The sequence below is a fragment of the Vicugna pacos genome, chromosome 12 (assembly GCF_048564905.1).
Source record: "Vicugna pacos chromosome 12, VicPac4, whole genome shotgun sequence".
Taxonomy (NCBI): Eukaryota; Metazoa; Chordata; class Mammalia; order Artiodactyla; family Camelidae; genus Vicugna; species Vicugna pacos.
The window spans coordinates 28053745-28077705 of NC_132998.1; the positions used below are offsets into that span (position 1 = coordinate 28053745).

Sequence of the window (23961 nt, forward strand, 5' to 3'; positions counted from 1 at the left end):
GTGCTGTTATACCCAAAGTGGGTGGAATGAATGAGCTGTAACCCTGGACCTGTTCCCAGGTGGCTCCCTCCGTGCACTCTCAGGCAGGTTGGTCAGCAGCTGTGAGTACTTAGAAATCTGAGAACTTGAGCTCACATAGGTCTCCCAGTGAAGGAGAGAGTCTCTCAACTTAAGGTAAACATAAATATGGCATGGAAGGGAATACAGGACACATCTATCCCAAAGGCAATCAAACGCATGGACAGATTTTAACTTTTGTTTTAATTCCAGGTGTCCTAAGCTGGAAAACCAGTTGAACTCCTTAAATATAACAATGTATCACTTTCTAGAATCATCATCATGCGTGGAAATAACCCACAGTGACTTATTTTACAATTATATTCCTGAAATACCCATTGAAACACCAAGGGGGGATTGAAATTTGTTTAAATAAGGGAGTCATCTTAAAAAGTACAGGCTGGGTATTGGCAGTAGATAGACCTGGATGCATATCCCGCTTCTGACTCCTACAAGCTAACACTGTGATCTGGAGTGAGTTGCCTTTTTTTCAAACCAGTTGCTTGAGGCTTTTTTCCAAGTCTCAGTTTCCTCATCTGGAAACTACCTGGCACAATTAGGGATCCAAAAAATGGTAGTTATTACTAAATTCTGACTCCGGACAGATTTATATGTAGTAATTCTGTCAAACAGAAACTTCAGTGAAACAGACCATGCAATTGATGACCATTGGGCTTTAATGCAGGTAATATTTTGGGCTTTAGGTAGAAGCTGTACAACTCATAGCTGATGGAAAAGCTCCTCGTATTCCCCAGCCGGAAGAAGGGGCAACGTATGAAGGTATCCGGAGGAAGGAAGATGCTGAGGTATTTACAGCAACTCAATAACACAATTCAAAGTTCATTTTCTTCTACCTTTAAGCAGTTCCCAGCGTACATTTCCTCACCAAAAGGTAGAGCTCCAAGCCAGAATGTCCCATTCCTACCTCTGCCACTGATGAAGAGAGATGTTTCTGTTGCCTTTGACACTTGCAGCATTGGGAAATTCAACCTGTGCTTTGTGCATTCCTAGATTTCTTGGGATCAGCCTGCTGAAGTTTTGCATAACTGGATTCGAGGTCATGATAAAGTCCCTGGAGCTTGGACGGAGATCAATGGACAGGTAAGTTCTAGGGACCATTTTTTTTTTTTTTTGCTTATGACCTTTGTAAGAGGGTATATAAGGCTGGACTTACTCTAGTTCCTCCCTTGGCTGTGAGGAGGGTCTGTGTTCTAGATATGTGACCAGCTAAAAGAAAACACCCCCGTCTTTACTCAGCACATAATGAGCATTTGGTGTGAAGCAGGTGCTTGGCACAGCCTCTGCCCTCAGGGGGACTGCAGTTTTATGGAGAAAGCAGAGAAGTGAGTAAATACAATGCAGTAAGACAGATGCTGTAACTGAGGTCCAGACTCAGGTGTCTTAGGAAAGGCTTCTGAGAAAAGCTGACTGTTTTGCTCGTACTTTAAGAAGAGGTCAACAGGTAGAGAATGAGATGAAGAGTTAAAGACCCAGAGGTAGGAGGCTGTGTTACCCAGACAGGGACTTGAAGTAGAGTTCAGCGAAGCTGGAGCCTCAGGTGTGAAGAGCAGGTGTGAGAGGCGTGGGGAGAGGTGAGGCAGGGGCGGTGGGCAGGGGCAGGCAAAAGCCTTCCAATCCCTGGGGAGTCTCCACTCAACTCAGATTCTAGCTTTCACCTCTGCTATGAAGTCTCCTGACCTCCCACTCTCAGCCTGGGTATCACTCCCATCTGTTCCAACAATGCCCTGCCTACCTCTGACACAGCATAGTATATATTGTGAACATCACTTACATCTGCTTCCCCCAGTAGACTATGAATCCCTTAGGGGCAAGGGCATCATGTTATTGTCTTGATTAGCTCAGCACTTAAGCAGAGTTCTTCATGCATATTAGGTGTCAATAAAAATATGTGGGATCAATGAAGAACCAAGGGAGCAAGTTAAGTGTGGTGGTTAAGAGTGTGGGATCTGAAACTAGAATGTTTTCATTAAAATTCTGGCTCTGCCACTCTCTGCTGTGTAACCTAGGGCAGGTTACACCATTGGGTGCCTTGATTGCCTTATTGTAGAATGAAACTAACAGTGCCTCCATTATAAGTTGTGGATTGTTGTGAAGATGAAATGAGTTAATATATGTTCATTCATTTAACTACTTAGCCCTTGGCGTAGAATATATATTCAATGAATATTAACTATTATAGTGCTCAATAAATGATAGCTAATGTCCATGGAATTATAATAATAATTATAATAAGAAATCAGTTAGTGTCAAGTTCTCTTGGTTGTAGTCTGGATCCAGTTCTGTGTCCATGAACTGACCCACAGAGCACCCTGGACTTCCCATCACACACCCCACTGCATTGTAATAGTCTGTTTACTACTCTGTATCTGCCCTCTCTGACCCCCCACTGACACCTTTACTCCCCCATAAACCCTACCTTCAGGCTGCCAACTCTGTGAAAGCTTTTATCTCATTAATCTTTGTGTCAATGTGAATAAGCAATAAATGTACCCTTGTGTCGCCTGGATGTGGTGCATTTCTTAAACTCCTCAATCACACATTCCCAAACTCTCTCTTGCTTTATGTTGTCTCTATAGATATGGGGTATAGCTCTTACATGAGGGGTCCAAATTTTATCATAAATGAAAATTCCAACTTCAGCTTTTTTGCAGAGTGTACTACTTGCACACACCCTTATAAACAGCTTTCACTTCCTCATTTCACAATCTGGGTTTGATCTCTTTATTAGATGGTAACTTTCTATGGCTCATCACTACTGAATAGCTCCGTGCCCCCTGGAGAACCACTGGAAATTAAAGGTGCCAAGAAGCCTGGTCTTGTTACCAAAAAAGGACTTGTTCTTTTTGGTAACGATGGAAAAGCAGTGAGTGTTCAATATGATTTCCTATAAAGTAACTTTTTTGGTTTCCTTCAATAACCCAAGCTATTGAGGGACTAGTTGTCACAGGGTAATCTGGCTTTGCAGTGGGACATGGGAGGCTCAAGATGTCTTTGCCCCATTTCTCTCTGGAGATGAACTGGCTCTGAGTTCCTTGATGAGAACAAGACTTCTCAGGGTGGGCCCCACAGACCTGCACAGTTTGCTTTGTGATATGGTAGGAAGAGCTTGGAGTTTAGTCAGGAAACAGGATGTGCATCTCTGCTCTGCCACTTACAGGTCTTTGGCAGGATGCTTTTCCCCTCTGAGTTCAGTTTTCTGTAAAACAGAGAGAGTAATCTCATCTGGCTTCCTTCCCACTGTTAGTCTGGGAGGATCAAATGATGTTACCCTCTTCAGATGCTCCTCCCTTCGCCTCACCAGACAGATGCCCGCCCACACCGCCTGTGCTTGGGAGTGTGGACTCTGGACCTCAGTAGGCTCTTGGGTAGATGCCCAGTGAAGAAAGCAAAAGGGAATTTGCAGCTCATAGATACTTTCTGGTGGCTTATAGGACAGATCATTTATTAAGATTGTAGGCTTCAGAGTCCAGCTGGTTCTGGGTTGTAACACCAGCTCTGTTACTTATTTATTAGCCATGTGGGCAAATTACTTAACCTCACTGAGCCTCCATTTCCTCATCAGTAAGATGGGAGTAATAATGGCATCTGCCTCCATCAGGACTTATGAGTGTGAATATGATACTGCTGCACATACATACTGAGCACCACGCAAGTGACATAATAAGTGTTCAGATGACGGCAGTACTATGGTAGCACTGGTGGTGGTGGTAGTGGTAGTTATAGTAGGCTTTAGACCCAGTACCTACATCTGAATGTCAGTTTTGGGAGGGACTTATCATCCATTTTGAGATGTATCTGCTCCTAGACTTAACCTTCTCCTTTCTGCTGCCACTGTTGAAATGCCATCTCAGTCCTTTTACACATAATGGTGAGTGCTTTTAATTCATATTCTTGTATTTGCTGAATAAGCTGGTCCTCATACCTATATGGCACTCCTTCTCTCACCAACCTCACTTTTGAACTGTCCTAATTCTCAATTCTTCTGCTTGTTTTGTTATCTTATAGCTGATAGTGAGAAATCTGCAGTTTGAAGATGGAAAAATGATTCCTGCATCTCAGTACTTTTCAGCGGGTGAGACATCAGTGGTAGAATTAACAGCTGAAGAGGTGAAGGTGGCGGAGATCATCAAGGTAAATACGTGAAGTTCTTAATAGTACTTTTTACCATGGAAAACATAACCATTTTTGTAACTGGTACCATTAATCCTTTTTCTTTTTTTGTATTAGCTGCAAAAAGAAGTCAATGCCTAAATTTATACACAAATTTATTTTTCACTTGCATAAATAATCCAAGGTGGTTCTAGGTTGGCATGGAAGTTAGGGGTGAAACTGGAACAGGAGGATTGGAGGTGGAGTCACACAGGGACCCAGGCTCTACTATCTTCAGGGTCACACTGGGGTTCATCTTCATTTCAACAGCCAAAAAAGGCACAAGAACACAGAGAATTGTGTGAGGGAGCTTTTTCATGGGCCAAGATTGGGAGGACAGATTACTTATACTCGTATTCACTGGGTAGAAGTCAGTCACATGGCTGCACCTAACTTGAAGAGATGCTGAGAAACGTAGTCAAGCCACGTAAAAAAGTGGGTTTGGTTAGAAGCTAGCGAGTCTCTGCCACAGTGTTCTACATGGCACTTCCCCCATAAAATTTCCCTTGTGTAGGTCATCTGGGCTGGAATTTTAAGCAATGTTCCTGTTATTGAAGACTCAACAGACTTCTTTAAATCTGGAGCACGCTCAATGGATGTTGTCAGGTAAAATCACCATCTTATGTATGTATGTACGTATGTATGTATGTGTGAATGTATGTATTTATAGTCAGTTTACAATGTGTCAATTTCTTTCTTTTCTTTAACATTTTTTAATTGAGTTATAATCATTTTACAGTGTTGTGTGAAATTACAACGCATCAATTTCTGAATCACCACCTTAGTGATTTACACCCCTCCACCAGGGATTTTTGACTTCAACTTTGAAAATCAGACCCAAATCCCTTGTACTGGATGTAATCACTCTATCCTACCCATCTACGATTTTTCTCTTTTCTTCATCTTTTTTGGTTTGTTTGTTTCCATGGTTAAATAACATGTATCTGTTCCCTTCTCTTTGTTGCTAACCAAGTGTTGTTTTTATATTTCCAATATACTTAGAAATACGACACTTCTAATTGTTTCTTTTAAACATCTGTCTTCATATTTCTTAGCTGATTCTCCTCCAGTATGACATTGGAATTGAGAAGTTCTGGGTGAGAATTTCAGTAGAGATTTTCCTATATAGTTTCATCCAAAAGGATACCTGTCATTGATTATTTACCCTAAATCTTGTTTTCGTATCCCCCCAAGTGACCCAATGTGATATGCCTAGAATGAGGACTGTCAGGCTACTTGCAAGATTAAGACCAATCACCCTAGAGTCAGAATTTCTCTCCAGAGGTTGACAACAAGATGGAAGGGCTAGAGCACTGGAAAGCCCTCCTCTATACTGAGTGGACCAGGACCTAAAAGTGGGGGGTCTTGCACAGGTGCTTTTTCTTTGAGGGCCACACAATGGCCAGTCACTAATTTAACAAGGTAAACTCCTCTTGACAGTCCTTCATGTTGACAGTGAGTGTTCTTGATGAATACTGTGTTTATTCATTTATTCACTTATTTTTTTAAACAAAATTTATTGAACATTTATGACGTATCAGGAACAGTTTTTTGCACTGGGGATACTGTCATGAACAAGACAAAATCCCTTCATTCATGGATCCTTTTTATTCCAGTGATCAAAAATAATCCTCTCAAGAGCAAATATCATTATCAGAAGTTAAGAGTTTTGGTTCCTCAAGTTACAGATTTCTCAGTTATGATTTATGAGTTCCTAGAAACTTCTGATTTGCCCAACTAAAGATTTTAGCATTGGACTTTTAGTACTATTTTTTTTTCACTTAGCAAAATGCTTCTGTAGGAATTACCCATTTCCTGATTGAGTGTCTGATTTACCACAATCATCTGATACTGTTATCTTGAACTACCAAGGCACCTCATCTCTTTTAGAGGATAAATGGCTGTAGCAGGCTTTCAACACTGTGTCTAGTACACCACTGCTATTCAAGAAATGTCAAGTTACAGCTGTAAATTGAAAAATTAACAGTGAAAAATCAAAGGCTTGGAAAGGACTTTACAAATTATATTAACCTACTCCATGGTTCTAGTTAATACCTATCTTAGCCATATAGTACAAACAAATGTTTGTTTTATTCTTGCACGAGATCCAGAGGAGATATTCTACAATATAACTTTTGTTTCTCATAATCTTCACAGTTCAGAAATTTCCTTTATATCTTATTCCTTGAGTACATTTGAAAGGAAAGAAACTAATTTTATGTGCCCTTTATCATCTTGCTTGCAAGTAATTAAAATACCTTTGCCTTGATTTCTTGTATTTCTAGTCATGTATAAAGTTTTAAAGAGATTGCCACTGTCCTGCAAGACAGCTTAAAAAATTTTTTTCTCCCAATCTTATCAATTTCTCTGATTATTATCGTAGAAGAGCTCATAGGACATAAATATGCATGGGACATACGTCTTACTTGAAAGCAACTTAAATGTTATAGTACAGTCCCCCTAAACTCTTTAAAAAATGTAAGTTACATGAGCTGGTTCTTCCTTTCAGGCTAGTTGAAGAGATCAGGCAGAAATGTGGAGGGCTTCAGTTACAGAATGAAGATGTTTATATGGCCACCAAGTTTGAAGACTTCATCCAAAAAGTCGTGGGGAAACTGAGAGGAGAAGATCAAGAAGCGGAGCTAGTAGTGGATTATGTAAGCCTGTCCACGTCATTGAGAATCTGAACTATTAAGACCCACAAGCTCTAAAAGAATGCTGTGGCTTTCATCCGTTTATTTTCACATGTATACTTTTTTTAAAATGACAGTTTACGCAGAGGGTATAGCTCAGTGGTAGAGCATGCCTAGCATGCACGAGGTCCTGGGTTCAATCCCCAATACCTCCACCAAAAGTAATAAATAAATAGATAAACCTGATTACTGCCCCCCCCAAATTAAAATAAATAAAATAAAATGACAGTTTAATTGAGATTATAATTCAGATATCATACATTTTACCTTTTTAAAAAGCACAATTCAGTGGTTTTTAGTACGTTCACCGAGTTGTGCAACCATCACCACTGTCTGATTATAGAACAGTTCTATCATCTCCCGAAAAGAGACCCTGTATCCATTGGCAGTCATTCTCTGCTCTCCTCTCCTGGGCCCTGGCCCCTGGAAACTGGTAATTTTCTTTCTGTTTCTATGGATTTGCCTATTCTAGAGTGAATTTATGCATTGTATAGATGAAATTATACAATAAGTGGCCTTTTGTGTCTGACTTCTTTCACTTAATATAATGTGTTCAAAGTTCATCCATATTGTATTGGATATTATCACTTCATTCATTTTTCCAGCCAAATAATATTCCATTGTGTGGATAAACCACATTTTGTTTATCCATTCCTCAGTTGATGTACACTTGGGTTGTTTCCACTTTTTGGCTATTATAAATAATGCTCCTTTGAAAATCCACGTGTAAGTTTTTGTGTGAACACATGGTCTCAGTGCTCTTGGGTAAATATCTAGAAGTGAAATTGATGAGTCATATGGTAACTCTATGTTTAACTTGTTGAGGAATTACCAAACTGTTTTCCAAAGTGACTACACCATTTTGCAATGCCACTAGCAATGTAAGAAGCTTCTAATTACTCCATGTGCTATTATCTGTCTTTCTATTTCAGCTGTCCTAGTGGGTGTGAAGTGGTATCTCACTGTGGTTTTGATTTACATTTCCCTAATGAATAATGATGAACATCTTTTTATGTGCTTATTGGTCATTTGCATATCTTCTTTGCCTTTTGTTTAGTTGGGATATTTGTGTTTTTAATTTTTGAGTTGTAGGAGGCCTTTTTATATTTTGGATACTAGACGCTAGCCAGATATATTATTTGTAAATATTTTCCCCATACTGTGAGTTTTCTTTTCACTGTTTTGATAGTGTACTTTAACATACAAAAGTTTAAAAATTTGATTGTGTAACTTATCTATTTGTCCTTTTGCCGTTTATGGCTCTATATGCTTGTTTTATGCCTTTTTTGCTCTTCTGTTACTCCTTTACTGTTTTCTTTTTTGTTAAATGGATATTGGCTAGTATGCTAGCTTAAGCTCTTCTTTGTTTTGCTATATATTTTTAGTTATTTTCTTAGTAGTTGCCTTGAGGATTGCAATAGACATTTTTCTTAAAACATTCTAGCTCAGATTAATACCAACTTAATAACAATAGTGTAGAAAAACTTTGCTACAGTATAGCTCTGCCCTCTACCCCCTTATTTGTGCAATTATTGTCATATAAATACACCTTTATACATTATAAACCCATCAAAACAGTTTTATAATTATTGCTTCATGCAGTTGTCTTTTTAATCAGGTAAGAAAAGGGTTTAAAAATAAAAGTACATTTATCCTGACTTTTGTATTTACCTTTGTAGTGTTCTTTATTTCTTCATGCAGATTCAAGTTATGTTTAGTGTCCTTTCATTTCTGCCTGAAGGACACCATTTAGTCCTTCTGAAGGGCAGTGTGCTAGCAGTGAGTTATCTCAGTTTTTGTTCATTTGGGAATGACAATTTATTTTTTGTTCTTGAAAGATATTTTTGCTGTATATGGAATTTTGGGTTGTCAGTCTTTTTCTTGCAGCACTTTTGGATATGTCATCCTGTTACTTTCTGGCCTCCATGGTTTCTGAGGATGAGTCCTCTGTTAATTTTTTATTGAGGCTCCCTTTTATGTGATGAGTTGCTTCTCCCTTGCTGCTTTCAAGATTCCCTCTTTGTCTTTGTCTTTTGACTATTTTATTATGATGTGTCTAGAATGGATCTCTTTGAGATTTTTCTACTTGGAGTTTATTGAGCTTCTTGGATGTGAAGATTAATGTTTTTCATCAAATTTGGGACATTTCAGCCATTATTTCTTCAAATATTCTTTCTGCCCTTTTCACCCATCCCCTCCTTCTGAGACTCTCATTGTGCATGTATTGGTACATTGATGGTGTCCTACAGGCTTTTGAGGCTCTATTCATTTTTAAAATTCTTTTTCCTTCCTATTCTTTCTTCTGCCTGCTTGAACCTATTGTTGAGCCCCTCTAGTGACTTTTAAAATTTCACTTATTGTACTTTTCAACTTCAGAATTTCTATTTAGTTCTTTTTTTTATAATTCTTATCTCTTTATTGATATTCTCTATTTGGTGAGACATTGTTCTCTTACTTTCCTTTAATTCTTTAGACATAGTTTCCTTTAGTTCTTTGCATCTACTTATAAAAACTTTTGTCTAATAAAGTCAACGTCTAGACTTCTTCATGGGTGATTTCTATTGACTGCTCTTCCCTCTGCTGTGTATATAGCATTCTTTCCCTTTACTTTGGATAGCTTACAATCTTTTGTTGAAAACTGGACATTTTATTTTATTTTAACATTTTTTAATTGAGTTATAGTCATTTTACAATGTTGTTCAAATTCCAGTGTAGAGCACAATTTTTCAGTTATGCATGAACATGCATATATTCATTGTCACTTTTTTTTCCACTGTGAGCTATTTTAAATAATAGAATGTGTAACTCTGGAAATCAGACCCCAGCTACATCCTCAGGGATTGTCGTTGCTGGTTTTTGTTGTTGCTTTTTGTTTGTTTAGTGACTTTCCTGAACTAATTCTGCAAAGCCTGTGTTCTTGTTGTTTTCCACTACTTAAGCCTCTGCTTGGTTCACTTAGTGGTCAGCTAATGATTAGACATAGATTTCTTCAAATTCCTTGAACGAGAAAGTCTCCCAGCTTTTAGTGAAGGACTCTGAATGTTCAGGTATACCTTTAAAGCTCCAGCAGGCAGCTTACAACACTGTCTTAGTCTTCACATTCTTCCTGCTTGCACAGAATCTCAGGTCAGCCAGAGGTAAGAGATTAGGGCTTTCCAAGATCTTTCCTGGGCACATGCACAAGTCTTGCACCAGACTGGCCTTCTAGATTCCCAGGAATATGTCAGATCTTCCTAAAGCTTCTTATGGATGTCTCATGCCCATTTTTCTTTTTGAGGTCTTTAGCCATCTATTTGTTAGCCCCAGTTGGCATTACTGCCTCGGGCAGTTGCAGTGTTATACAATTGCCACTGACTGTTTTGGACAAAGCTCTAGAGATAGAGCTGTTTGTATATAGCTAGCTGTGAATCAGCTCAAATTAAGACAAGCCCCCAAAATGGAGCTTTTCAGGGAGCTACCAGGTCAAATAGTAATAACTTTCTGGGGATGAAGCTTTTGGAGAGCTTCAGACCCATCTCCCCCTCCAGTGGCTAATGGGCTGCAGGTTTTCACAGCTACCATCGTTGCAAGGATGTTGCTTTTCAAGTTACTGCAGAGCTGTCAAGAGAGATGGGAATAGGATAAATTAACATAGGATAAATAGGATAAATGGATTCTTGCAAGCCTTTGATTAATTTCCAGAATACTGAAAAAATGATTTTGACAATATTTTCTAGTGTTCTTATTTCTTTTATGAAGGATCAGATTTTCAGAGGTCCTTAATATACTATTCCAGAAGTGCTTCTTATCCATTTTTTTCTGTTTGAGTTAGGTGAGTTTGGAAAACAGTTTAGCATCCTCTGGTTAAGAATATAAATTTTGGAGTAAGACCATCCTAAATTTGAATCCATGTAACATTGCTTGTTAGCCATGTGACCTTTGCCAAATTACTTAATTTCTCTAAGCCTCAGTTTCCTCATATGTTAAATGGAACAATAATAACATCCAACTCATAGGATTGTTGAGAGAATCAAATTAGATAATATAGGTAAGACATTTAGCATATTTCCAGAATGATGAATTTGGAAAACTGGACTATACGCAGGGACTGAACACATCAATTCAGATCGTTTCCTTCATTATATCATATGTAAACAAATAGAAATATATCATGGGACATGAGTAGTTGGTATGGGTTAAGGCGAGATACCCTCTTGCTGCTTTTTTCTTTTCTAAACATTATCAATTTCTCTATATAGAATAATTTAATTCATTAAATTTCCCTTTTAAATTATCTTTCATTGATATGGAAGTTTATGCCAATAATGCTCTTTCACATATGTCATTTTAGTTATTTCTCACAATAACTGTATGAAAGTTTATTGTTGAAAAAACTGAGGTTTATAGAGGTGAGTGGACTATCCTAAATTCACTTGCTAGCTGATAGTAGCGAGCACAGTTTAAGCAACATATATGTAAGAGAGAGAAAGTGAAAATGGGGAAGGACACAGGAAAGAACACTTAAAAGGCAAAAGGAAACCTTTCGTCAAAGGCAGTTTTAAGACTAAATGAAAGCAATGGCTGCAGTCTATAGGTGTTACCACTAGATGGTGGTGTTTCCATTACCTGGGGGTCTTCTGAGTTGTCTTTCATCTGTGTGAGGAAGAAAATCAGATCTTTATAAAGCCCAGTCTAGAGCGCTTTGATCATGACAGATGCTAATCTCCTGCCTCAGTGGCTAATCTGAGCATCATGAGGCCCAAGTATTATATACGCTTGTCTCTTCTGGACAGTGAGGACTGGAATCCCACCGGCTTAGCCTCTCCCTCTACACTGGTGTATAAGCTTGTTTATTGCTCTTTGGTATCAAATGCATAAGCACAGAAATCCATTGCACCTATTACTGTAATTCTCTCTCTTAGGTTTCAAAGGAGGTAAATGAAATGACAGTAAAAATGCCATATCAGTGTTTCATAAATGGACAGTTCACAGATGCTGATGATGGGAAGACTTATGACACTATCAACCCAACAGATGGATCTGTGAGTACTTGGTGTGTGACGTGATCACTGATCATGGATTTTTTTGTTTACACACAGTTATAAAACAGACAGTCTTAAGAAGTTACTTTATTACTCTGCCTCCAAGCACTTAATATAAATGTGCTTCATGAATTTCTCTCAACTATTCAATTCTGGTACTGGTTTCCATAACCAACTTTATAGAGTGAATATTGATGATGAATTTAGACTGACAGCTATACCTATACATATCAGATGCATAATTCCACATAAAGCTATATGTAGGGGTTAAAAAATCTCAGACTTTGCAAGCTCTTGGCAACAAATTCCACTTCTCTAAGACCCTAGAAGAAATAGTTACAATTTCCTAGATGTCTCTTCCTGTAGTGCAGTGCAGCGAGAGAAGTACCAAATCTTAGGCTCCCAACTTTCAAGTTAAAAGTGTTTCTTTTTCTTGACTATGTTACTGGAAGTATTTATTTTCCACCAAAAATTATTTGGAGTTTATAATGCAATATTAATTCAAGAAAAATATTTTTATCTCTCCATCTAAGAAAGCTATTTTTCTTACCTTGAAATAGACAATATGCAAAGTATCCTATGCTTCTTTGGTGGATGTTGATAAAGCAGTAGCAGCAGCAAAAGATGCTTTTGAAAACGGTGAATGGGGAAGAATGAATGCAAGAGAAAGAGGAAGATTGATGTACAGGTATGTTTTTTAAGAACGCAAATCTGTGGCCTTTTAATATTGACTACTATTGCCATTGCCAAGATTTAAAAAATTTCTTCTAACCATTGTAGTATGCACCTATTACATAACATGCCTTTTGTTACTTGCATCATATAAAATCCCACATATATGATTTCCCAAATTTTGCACTATTGCTAGTTTCAGTCTTCCCTGTAGGAGAAGAAGTTTAATAAAGGACTTTGTATTTACAAAGATTCATATTTACAGGGAAACACAATAAAGGATAGTGAAGCACAAGCTGGGTAGAAGAGGGGGGAACTGCTTCTACTCCAAGGCCTGACGGGACAGAGGAAGAAGCTGTTACTAGAATCTGGCAAGATCTATACCTGTAGGAGAAGAGCAGACACTACAGTGGTTTTGGTGGAGGGACACAGCAGCTGTTGAACTACAGCCACCAGTGAGGAAGCCAGATTAGAATCCTCGCCCACTTTCTTCTCGAGTTTGTCAGTTTCCTGGAGGTGCCTCCCATTGGCCTCTCATTAACCAAGCCCAGTGAGAGAGCACAGGAGCCAGTGATGTAGTCTCTAAGGGTCATCCTCCTGGTCACAGAGCAGGGCGGAGAATGGATCACAAGCAGCACATGGAGAACATCCAGCACCCTGTTGTTTCCAAAGACAGATTTTAAATCTACTTGATGTGTAAGGAGTAGGAGCAAGGAGGAAAAACACTAAGGCCTGGAAAGTAAATTGGCAACTGAGTATGATAAACATAATTAGATTCCACATAAATTCAGTTTTCTACTTACTGAAAGCCATTAGCTGACCTTGGTCAAAAGATCTCTTAGAGCAGGATCTGGAAGAAACTTTAGGGGAGGAGGATTTCAAGCCTGACTTTGCAATGATCCAAAAGGCACAGCTCAGAACCACTAAAGGAAGGAAGGAAAACAAATGGAGGAGGTAACCACAGAAGATGAGTTTTGACTGTTTTGCAGTTATTAAACAGTTCCATACTTCTCTTCATAGAAACTATACACCAACAGAAATCTGTTGTGGTGTTTGTAATTCATTCCATGAATTTCTGTCTTGTCCTCTTCAGCTAATGTTGGAAATATTTCTGTACCAATCAGAAATCCTCAAGTGTTAGTAGGTTCTCAAGAGGTGTGGGTTGCCCTTTAACATCTCCCTGTATATTCATGAACTGTCCACATTCTCACTGTTTTCTATCATTGCTCTCCTTGGATTACTGTTCAATCACTGTTTTACTTATGAGTCAAATTATACAGACTTCCAATACCTTTTGCTTCTCCATTATAACTCTTGAAACAAATTATTAGTGAAAGTATTTTTTAAATGTCTGTTTTCCCTACTCACCATATTCTCCATGAGGACAGGGACCTGGTCCATCTCGGCCCTTAGGATGGTGCATTAATAGAGACTCAATTAATATTTGTTGAATAGATTTCTTTCACTAACCATACAGACTTGCAGACCTATTGGAAGAGAACCAAGAAGAGCTGGCAACCATTGAAGCCCTCGATTCAGGAGCTGTCTATACCTTGGCTCTGAAGACTCACATTGGAATGTCTGTACAGACATTCAGATATTTTGCTGGGTGGTGTGACAAAATTCAGGTAAGCGTTAATGTTGCTTGTCTCCATATAGATCATTCCAAAAGGAAAAGGGGCAAATATTTATTAGCTTGTAAAGTCGAACCGCTTCTTATGTAGGTTTTTTTCATCTAATCCTTATAACAATCATCTGAGGTAGGAGGATAGCTATTATTCCTTATTACAGGTGTGGAAACTGAGGTCTGAAGACAATGAATAACTTATCTATGGTCACATAGTAAGTAAACCACAGAGTTAGGATTTGAACTCAAGGTTTTCTGGACCTAGAATCTAATGATGTCCTTTGTACTTTACTATAATGTCTCCTGAGAGCACCTGTTAGTTTTCTGGGCACATAGAGAGAAGCCTGGTATCAAGGAGGAATTGAAACTCAGATGCGTACAGAAGTCAGGGAACTAACATAGATGTGCTAAGCAGATTGGTTATAAGCAAATATTTTTAAAGACATGAGTACAATAAAAATTCCCATTTTCTTTTGTCTGTAAGAAAATAAATATCACATGTGTGATTGATAAATGGCAACTACTCTTGGCTTTGGTATTGGGATACGGAAGGGCAAGACAGGGCTTGTAGCAAACAGCAGAATGCATGCCACTCATAGGCTCATGGTAACCACTGCAGCACCGGCCATCATAGCCACATTTCCAGCAGCAAAGAGGAAGAGGGAGAAAAGTAAAAGGACTTTAAAAAGCATCCCCACCCTCCCAGTGCCTTGTGCTCATGTCTCCCCATTGGCTGTCTCTTTCTTCTAAGGAGACTGGGAAACGTAATATTTTATTTGGGCACATTGCTGCCACCACTTTCAGTGTTAGAATCAGAGAGACTTGGTTCCGTCTCAGCTTTGCCACATACCAGCTGCTGTTGTTGAAGTTATTTACTTCTCTGAGCCTTCCTTTCCTCTTCTGTAAAATGGCTACAGTCATGCATGCCTTGCAGATTACATAATGAAGATTAGCAACAAGTGTTTATATAGTACAGAATTAAAGTCTGCAACATAGTAAGTCTTGCACATAAATTTAGTTTTTATCATTGTTCAGCCACAAAGTCATATGTAGATAAGTATTTGTAATAGTGATTCAAGTCCATCCTTTAGCCTCAATTATGAAATCCAAATTGCTCTGAAATCTAAAAATTGATTTAATTGGTTCAAACTCATTTGATGCCAAAACCTGACCTGAACCAACATGAATCTGTTATCTTTATTTATATCACTTAAAGTGAATGTGCATATATTTCACTGAAAAAATACTACTGTGTTTGATTATGGGGGGCTGCCTCAGACCTTATAGACAATAACATTATAAAAGGTATATATATTATATTATGTTTCTAAAGTCAAAAAATTCTGAATCTTGTAACACACCTGACCCCAAGAGTTTCCAATAAGAGACTGTACACTTATTTGCATTAGTAACAGCAGTAATATTTTATGTGGCAAAACAAATGTATAGCTTCAGTTAAAGACTACTATCGTGATTCAGTTGAGATTAAGTTTGGCTACATATTATAGAAAAGCCAACTTAGAAGTTTGTTTTAATTTCACTTTCAAGGAGTCCAAAGGAAGGCAATCAGGTCTAGCATGGGAGATGAAGATTCATTCTTTCTGTCTGCCAGGCCATCCTTAGTACCATGTCTCATGGTCTCATGATAACCATTGCAGTGCCAGCCTTTTTAGCAACATTCTGAGCAGGAAGAAGGAAGAAGCAGGAGTGGGAGGGAGGGTAAAAAGAGCATTTGTCTGAGCTGGGTCAGCCTACTTCAAAGGGCATTCCCCTCCCAGTGCTTTGTGCTTTTATCTTCCATTGACCATCCTTATCTGCTGTGGAAACTGGGGAACACAGTACACTATCTGGGCAAATTGTTGTCCTCATTATTAATGTAGGGTTTCTGTTACTAAGGATACAGGGGAGAATGGATATTGGGCAGACAATTAACATTCTCTGCCATGCCAACAAATTGGGAATGGGGGTGATTAAAGTAGAATTATGTTTTTATTCTCCTATGCCTCAGTTCTTTTGAGAAAGATATAGCAGTTCCTTTTTATTTTTTTTTATTTTTCAGCAGTTCCTTTTAAAATGTGAATGTATTTTTTATATCAGCTAAGAAAAAGCATGAGAGGCAGGCAGAAAATGGATTCTTTGGGATTAAATTTACACATTTAAATTAGTGAAATAAGTGTGAACCGTTTTTATTCTTTAGGGTTCTACAATTCCCATCAACCAGGCCCGTCCAAATCGCAATCTCACCTTCACCAAGAAGGAGCCACTTGGGTAAGACAAGGAAAGCACCTCTGAGTAACTTGTGTTAGTTTAAGACAACTGAGGATGTCGTCTTTCTTCCCCTGCAGTGTCTGTGCCATTATCATCCCCTGGAACTACCCGCTGATGATGCTGGCATGGAAGAGTGCCGCGTGTTTGGCAGCAGGCAATACCTTAGTGCTCAAGCCAGCGCAGGTGAGACACACGGGGCCAGATGCAGCATCTTCTCCTCTCTTACATACTAAAAACCAGAGACATACATTTACAAAAAGTATATCTTTAAACAAAAATGAGATTGTACATTATGTCATCTTTTCATATATCATGGGCATCTTTTCATAGTAGTAAATATTCATTTTTAATAGCTACCAAGTGTATCCTATGGGGAGTCCATGATTTAAAACTTCCATGACAATGGAAGCAAACATAGTGTATGTCAGTGAAGTCCACTGAATTTCTACAAACCAATTCAATTCTTGAAAAATACCAAATGCCCAATAATGAAGAAGTTATTTACAGTAGCTATGAGATACCAAAAGAAAAATTATTATGTAGCTATTCAAATTTTAATTATCAAAAATATTATAAAGTTATGGAAGATGAAGGAAAATATGTTAGAGAAAGTACATGATTGTGGCACTTGTGTGAAAATATATACATGTGGAAAACAAGGAAATAATAAAAAAAATTCATATGATAGAGTTCTCAAAAGTATCTACTAATGCTACAATGGCTTTTCAAGAAAAAAATATGGTAGCCAACCTAACATCTGGCTGAGCATTTACTCTGTATGCACCGTAGTAGACATTCTGAGGTACCCAAGTCGTGGAGAAAATTTTTTTTCTCTAATCTAGAAGAGTTTACAGTTTGTTCCCTATTAACTCTCCTTTTATTTCTTCTTTTAGGACTTAAAAAAAACACAATTTCATTTGGCATAGCTACATAGCCATGTGACTGCAGCCATCATGTTTTCTTCATTAGAAACAGTTTCATTAAAAAAAGCAGATATACATTCAAAAAAATTTTAATTCAAAAGATACAAAGAGATAAATAGTGAACAGTTGCCCTTCTATCTCCCCAGCTAACCAGTTTACCTCCCAGAGGCAACCAGTGTTATTCATTGTTATTTATTAGTTTCTTAGGTATCCCAGAGATACTCTCTGCACATATAAACATATATATTTTTAATTAAATAAACTTTAAAATAAATAATTTTTTTAAAAATATGTTTTTAACCCATTAAAAAAACACAGAGAACGGGGAAATGGAAATTGCTATCATCAGGCATAAACTTTTAATTATGCAAGAGGAGTAAGTTCTAGAGATCTGTTATACATCATTTTGCCTATAGTTAACAATATTGTACTCTACACTTAACAGCTTGTTAAGAGAGTAGATGTCATGTTAAGCGTTCTTACCACAATATAATACGATACAAAAATAAAATAAAATACTAGCATTCTACACATACTTACCAAAAGGGAAAAAAATTTCCTTTTTAAAACCGGTTTCCATTGTATAAACAATATTTTATTTAACAAATTCCTAATTAATGGCTACTTAGATTTTTCCCACCTTTTAATTATTATGCTCTATGTTGCAGTTAGTAACCTTGTAAATATGGCATCATGCATATTTTTAACTATATTTATAGGGTTATGTTCCTAATAGCAGGAGCAGTTAACAGATACATGTATTTGTGTGATAGATATTGGCACATCCTTCCATGGGAATTGTATGTTCACCAGCATTCTGTATGAGTGCTGTTTCTCCCATGCAGCACCACTCATTACACAGCAGGAAGCTAGTGAAGTGAAGAGAGGAGGTAGATCACCTAGCCCAGTGGTGCTCAGTCCTGACTGCACATTATAATCGTCTGGCATTCTCTTTTAAAAATACTAGTAACTGGGCTCCACTGGCAGAGATTCTGATTTAATTGGTCAAAGGCCAGGCATTGGTATTACTTAAATAATCTTCACATTTGTTCCTAAGGTACGGCCTGGGTTGAAAACCATATATGGTTTCCAATGAGAGCGCTAATTGTTGGAGAACTCCAATGACTATATGTAATGTTCAAAAATTACAAAAATTTATCGAGTGCACGCTAGTTGCCAAGCATATTGTCAGTGACAAAGACATAAAATTTCTGTCCGCATGTAAATTATAGTCTGGCTCTATCTGAGATTTAAAACTGATAGTTTAATAATTGATGATCATTGTAATCCTGAGAACGAAAGACCCAAAGTAACCCTCGTTATGTGGGAGGTTTTTTTTTCATGGTATGAAGCCACTGATAATATTAAGTCCTGTGTGAATATCAGGACTGAATCAAATGGCTTTTTCCCTTTGCCATGTAAGAAAGTACAGATTCCCATGGTCTGAACTGGTCCAGGTCTGACAGGTTCTAACAACTTTTTAAACCTAATATTTAGCAATGACCTACTCTTGCCTAGAAACTGCTAAATGCTTTCCCATATTATCACTGAAACCTATAATCCTGCCATGATGTCAACCTATATTTCAACTGGTTAGCTAAATGAAAGAAAAGCAGTAGAAATGAAAAGAGATGAAATAAAGATGAGACAATTTGTTGTATTTTATTTATTAATGGCATAAACGTCTTTTTATTCTTACTTTAAAAAAACTGTCATTAATTCAGGATAGTTAGTTTTCAAAAGTCTTTCTAATCATGATGACTTTATACTACAGCGTACTAGTATATACTTTGGTATAGCATCATCTTTAACTATAATAGATATAAGTCTACCATTTGAAATATCTTCTTGACAATTGCAGATGTTCGAGCGTTTGAAATTTCTCAAGTCTAACTAGACTGCCATTTTTTAAACCTTACAATGTTACTGTCATGGACCTGTTATGAGAAGGAAGAAAAATTAACCCTGCCTTTTCCTTGTTTGCTTGTGGTTGCTTTGTTAGTATTATTATTTATCATGTCACTTGACCTTTTTATGAAGTTTGCATTAGTTAAAACAACAATGTAGTCTGTGAATCTATGTAACCAGGCCTGTAAACATTAGCACATGGCAATATTCTGAAAGCCCATGAGCAAGTGAGGAAACACCATCATTCCCTTGGCCTTGTGAGCTCCTGTTCTTTCCTAGGACACCACACACACCTTAGTTACTAGTAACCATCCGACCTTCATTCAAACAGTGAAAGTACCATAATTCGGTCACATAACAAATGTTAATTATGTTTGGTTTATTTCACATCTTTCTCAGTTAAAATCTATAAACAGAAGCTCTACAATTTTCTATTCACAACTCAATGGATCTTCTTGCACATTCCATTTTTGAGACCACGTTAACCAAGTACTAATTTAAGACTTAGTCAGTGTTGGTTTTTAAGAGTGTAAAAATAGGAGTTTCATTTTGCTTCTGAGATATGTGTTGCTGTAACAGATGTTTAAAATGAGATCCATAATTATGCCACCTTTTGTGTAAAAAGAAAGGGAAAATAAGAAAATATGTACATGTTCATTTGAGCAAAAAGAAACATAGGAAGGATAAACCAGAGACTAATGAGACTGATTATCTACAAGACATGGGGAGAATGAGGTGGAAAGGACAGACTGGGGCGATGTGGGAGAACGACACTTCTCTGAATGTACCTTTGTATAGTCCTCACTTTTGGAAGCGTGTTTCCCATACTCAACAATGATAGCAATGGAACCAATAAAGAAAAGAAATACAGTCAACATAGATGGGGCAAAAACTGTAAAATTGAATACAAACCAAAAAATTAATTAAAGCATATTTCAAATGAATAATATCACCACACTGAGGAGAGTGAGGAAGCACTAACCCAAGTAATTTTTGACTAATATTTGGACTGCATGTCCTCAGACTAGAGGCAAAAACACTGCAAATAAATACTGAAGTTAGTAGGCTTCTTTTTCATAGAAACAGGGCTTAATTCTCAAATTTCTGTACATTTTAGGGTAAATAAGTAAATATGTTGTGGCTATTGGGAACTATGTTTCTCACTGTTGGAGAAGTACACATGTGAAAAAGGAGGAGAACAGGATGAGCCCTGAGATACTGGATGGAGGTATCAGTGTGAGCTCATGGGTTTTAGTACATTTAGAGAGCTAGATAAAGAAATGAGTATCGGAATATGTGGGGATAGAAAGATCTGTGTACCTCTATGCAAACATCTGTTTTGCAGCCCTGTCCACTGAGAGGGCCTAGAAGCAATGACACTTCAGTTGTGTCCAGATCTTTGTTTCTAAAATCTTCATATATTTTTACTCATAGCACTTTTGACACCAAACGGGTTTCGTTTTGTTTTCCTATACTAACCTGTTCCCTAATTTTCCAAACACCAACTGGGTATCCTACCATTCAGTTCAGTTCTGATGCTAACTACCTGGAGTTTCAGTACAGACCCCAAAGGTAAAGGGCTCAGGCCTGTAAGACTGCCCCCACTGTAGATGCCATTCATAAACCCTGGGCCTCCTGTGCTTCTAATCAACCAGCTATAAATCAGAGGTTCCTGTGATGCTCTCCTCAGATGAGATAATTTACTAGAATGACTCCCATTACTCCAGAAAGCATTTTACTTACTGTTACTGGTTTATTATAAAGGATATTATTATGAATACAAATGAACAGATGAAGAGATACATAAGGTAAGGTCTGGAAGGATCATGAGCACATGAGATCCTGTCCCCATGGATTTCGGCTGTGCCACCCTCCCATCACATGGATGCATCCACCAACCAGAGGCTCTGTGAACCCCACTATTGAACAGTTTTTATGGAAATTTCATTTTCATAGGCATGATTGATTGAATCATTGGCTGTTGGTGATGGAACTCAACCTCCCTCCCCTCTTCCCTAGCTTGGGGCTGAAAGTTCCAAATCTCTAATCATAGCCTGGTATTTCTGGTGACCAGATTCCATCCTGAAGCTACCTAGGGTCTCCCAGCTACCACTCATCTCATTAGTATATGAAAGACATTTTTCACTTGAGCTTCCAAGGTTTTGGGAACTGTGTGCCAGGACCCAGAGACAAAGACCAAATATATACTTCTCATTATAGCACAGTTTTAAAATACTGTTCTGCACTGAAAGGAACCTGGGTGGCTTAGGATCAGGGCGAATACAAACTGTTCCTGAAACATCTTGTTGGGCCAAAAACAAGGAAATGCTCAAAGAATGACTAGGGCTCCCATCAGCCAAATCTGGAACAATCTGAACATCAAAAGAAGTAACAGTGGTAAAAGATAACCATTTGAATAAAGTAAAAATCAGTGAGTTCACACTGATGTTTATTAGTTAAAGAGAAGGGAAAGCTCTTGGAACGGAAAGCCAACTAATACATATAGAAGGTATGATGGAATTAGAAAGTCACCATTTAGCAACCATCATAGTAATTGATTCAGACAGGAATCATCAGTGCATACTAATACTAGTAGAAGTTTGAAGAGTAACTGAATATCTATGTAGTCTCAAAGTATCTCCCTAAAAAATATTTATTAATTACCAAGTGAAAACAGTAACTTACAGTGATGAAATCTGGCTGATCACCTTTACCAGATGATCAAAGCTAACATTTCCAATATTGGGACTATCTGACAGCATGTTCCTCTTGATTTGGTGCACTGAGAAGAACCCAGCATCACTCCTGTGGTCTGCTTGCCAAAAGTACATAGCCTGAATCTAATCATGAGGAAACGGCAGGCAAATCCAGATGAAAGGACATCGTACAAAACAACTGGCCTGTATTTATCAAAAATGTCAGTGTAATGATATATAAAAGAAAGCTCAGAAAGTCTTCCAGAGTAAAGGAGACTATAGATGTGGTAACCAAATGCAATGCGTGACCTTGGATTTTCTTTTTCTATAAAGCACATTATAGGGACTGCTGGAGAAAACTGAGTAAGGGGTGTAAATTAGGTATTCTACCAGTTGTTAATTTCCTTATTTTGGGAATTGTACTGTGGTTATATGAAAGAATCCTTTAGTTTTTAAGAAATGTACACAAGTGTATTTAGAGGTAATGTCTTCATCTTACTCTTTAAACAGCTCAAAAACATACACAGAGAGGATAAAGCAAATGTAATAAAATGTTAACATTTGAGGAATCTGTGTGATGGATACATAAGAATTCTTTGTACTATTTTTTGCAATTTTGCTGTAAGTTGAAATCATGTCAAAATAAAACAAAAAGTAAAATGAACTGTAGTGCAGCCATAAAGGGAAAGCTGGGATTGGTCCAAAGGACAAGACAGCATCTGAAGAAGGTAACTGGGGTCTGCTTCTGCTCAGGTCACGCCCTTGACTGCTTTGAAGTTTGCAGAGCTCTCAGCTAAAGCAGGCTTTCCAAAGGGGGTAATCAACATCATTCCAGGCTCAGGTAAGCCAACAAATGACCCACTTGCTGGAACTAATGAATGGTACGGGGGTAGCTGAATGACTGTTTTTCCCACTGGAGTCTTGTCTCGACTTACAACTATATTAAAACTAAATACAGCTTACCAAACAGTTAAGTATAAAAATATTTACCATGTGCTAAAATCTTAAAGTGGAAATACAATGGTGGGTGAGTAGAGTCGGAGGGGCAGAAATTGTACAACATTGTAAAACTACCTTAAGGTGGCCCAATTCAATTTTTTAAATTGCTTCGGAAGATTAAAAAGCCAAGGCTTACCCATCTTTTTGAGGGCTGACAGTTGCATGGAGGATACTATTTAGATTTTTGTCACTTTGTTATTAATACAGAAAATGTAAAACTAAGATATAAATGAGAGTTTGGAAATCTACTTCAATGAATTCAAAGCCACCTTCACCATAAGAACTTGAGTAATGTTTTAATTCACATTTTATTCCATGACTCCACAGGTGGCATAGCAGGACAGCGCCTTTCTGAACATCCTGATATCCGCAAACTTGGTTTCACTGGTTCCACTCTGATTGGCAAACAGATCATGAAGAGGTATTGGTTTTAGTGTGGATTTGCTAGAAATCCTGTCAAAGCAGGTTTTTGGCTTTGTTTCTGCTTTTTTTAAAGGGAGAAAACCCGCATCAAATTTAGAAGAGAAAGCTATCTATCACAGCAGGGTACTGAAGTGTGGGGATACAGCAGAATACTTTCCAAAGTGTAAAGCCCAATGTGAGCAAACCCAGATGCATGTTAAAATGCTGCAGGCTTCTGGGAGCTTTACTGATACAGCGCCAAACACTTTCTGTACTAAAGTTGTGCTCTAGATTTTTCCTGGAGCACAAATAAGAAACTGAAAAGACATATAAATGACAACTCTGGATTACTTATAAAATGAATTCCTAAAAAGCAGTAACATTAGTTCAAAAAATGCAAACCATCTAAATGTCCAAAATAAGGCAGTGGTTAAAGTATGTCAACAGGACAGAATACAGTGTAGTCATATTCATGGAGAATTTTTAATGACATTGCAGGGTTGTTAAATGGTAAATGGAAAGAAA

General features: G+C 37.8%; 1 protein-coding gene across 6 annotated transcripts in view; it reads left to right on the forward strand.

Moving 5' to 3' along the window:
- ALDH1L2 (aldehyde dehydrogenase 1 family member L2) overlaps nucleotides 1-23961 on the forward strand; it is an 85109-nt gene that overhangs the window by 28359 nt on the left and 32789 nt on the right. For all 6 annotated transcript variants that reach the window (XR_012078461.1, XR_012078460.1, XM_072973073.1 and 3 more), the window contains exons 5-17: nucleotides 762-863; nucleotides 1069-1158; nucleotides 2807-2941; nucleotides 4084-4209; nucleotides 4742-4833; nucleotides 6737-6884; nucleotides 11822-11941; nucleotides 12502-12629; nucleotides 14091-14241; nucleotides 16438-16508; nucleotides 16586-16691; nucleotides 22789-22876; nucleotides 23362-23455. Coding sequence is in view for 4 of the 6 variants with exons in the window: in XM_072973073.1 (XP_072829174.1) it covers nucleotides 762-863; nucleotides 1069-1158; nucleotides 2807-2941; nucleotides 4084-4209; nucleotides 4742-4833; nucleotides 6737-6884; nucleotides 11822-11941; nucleotides 12502-12629; nucleotides 14091-14241; nucleotides 16438-16508; nucleotides 16586-16691; nucleotides 22789-22876; nucleotides 23362-23455 (1451 nt within the window). In the remaining 2 variants the exon portion in view is untranslated. The remainder of the gene's footprint in view (nucleotides 1-761; nucleotides 864-1068; nucleotides 1159-2806; nucleotides 2942-4083; nucleotides 4210-4741; nucleotides 4834-6736; nucleotides 6885-11821; nucleotides 11942-12501; nucleotides 12630-14090; nucleotides 14242-16437; nucleotides 16509-16585; nucleotides 16692-22788; nucleotides 22877-23361; nucleotides 23456-23961) is intronic.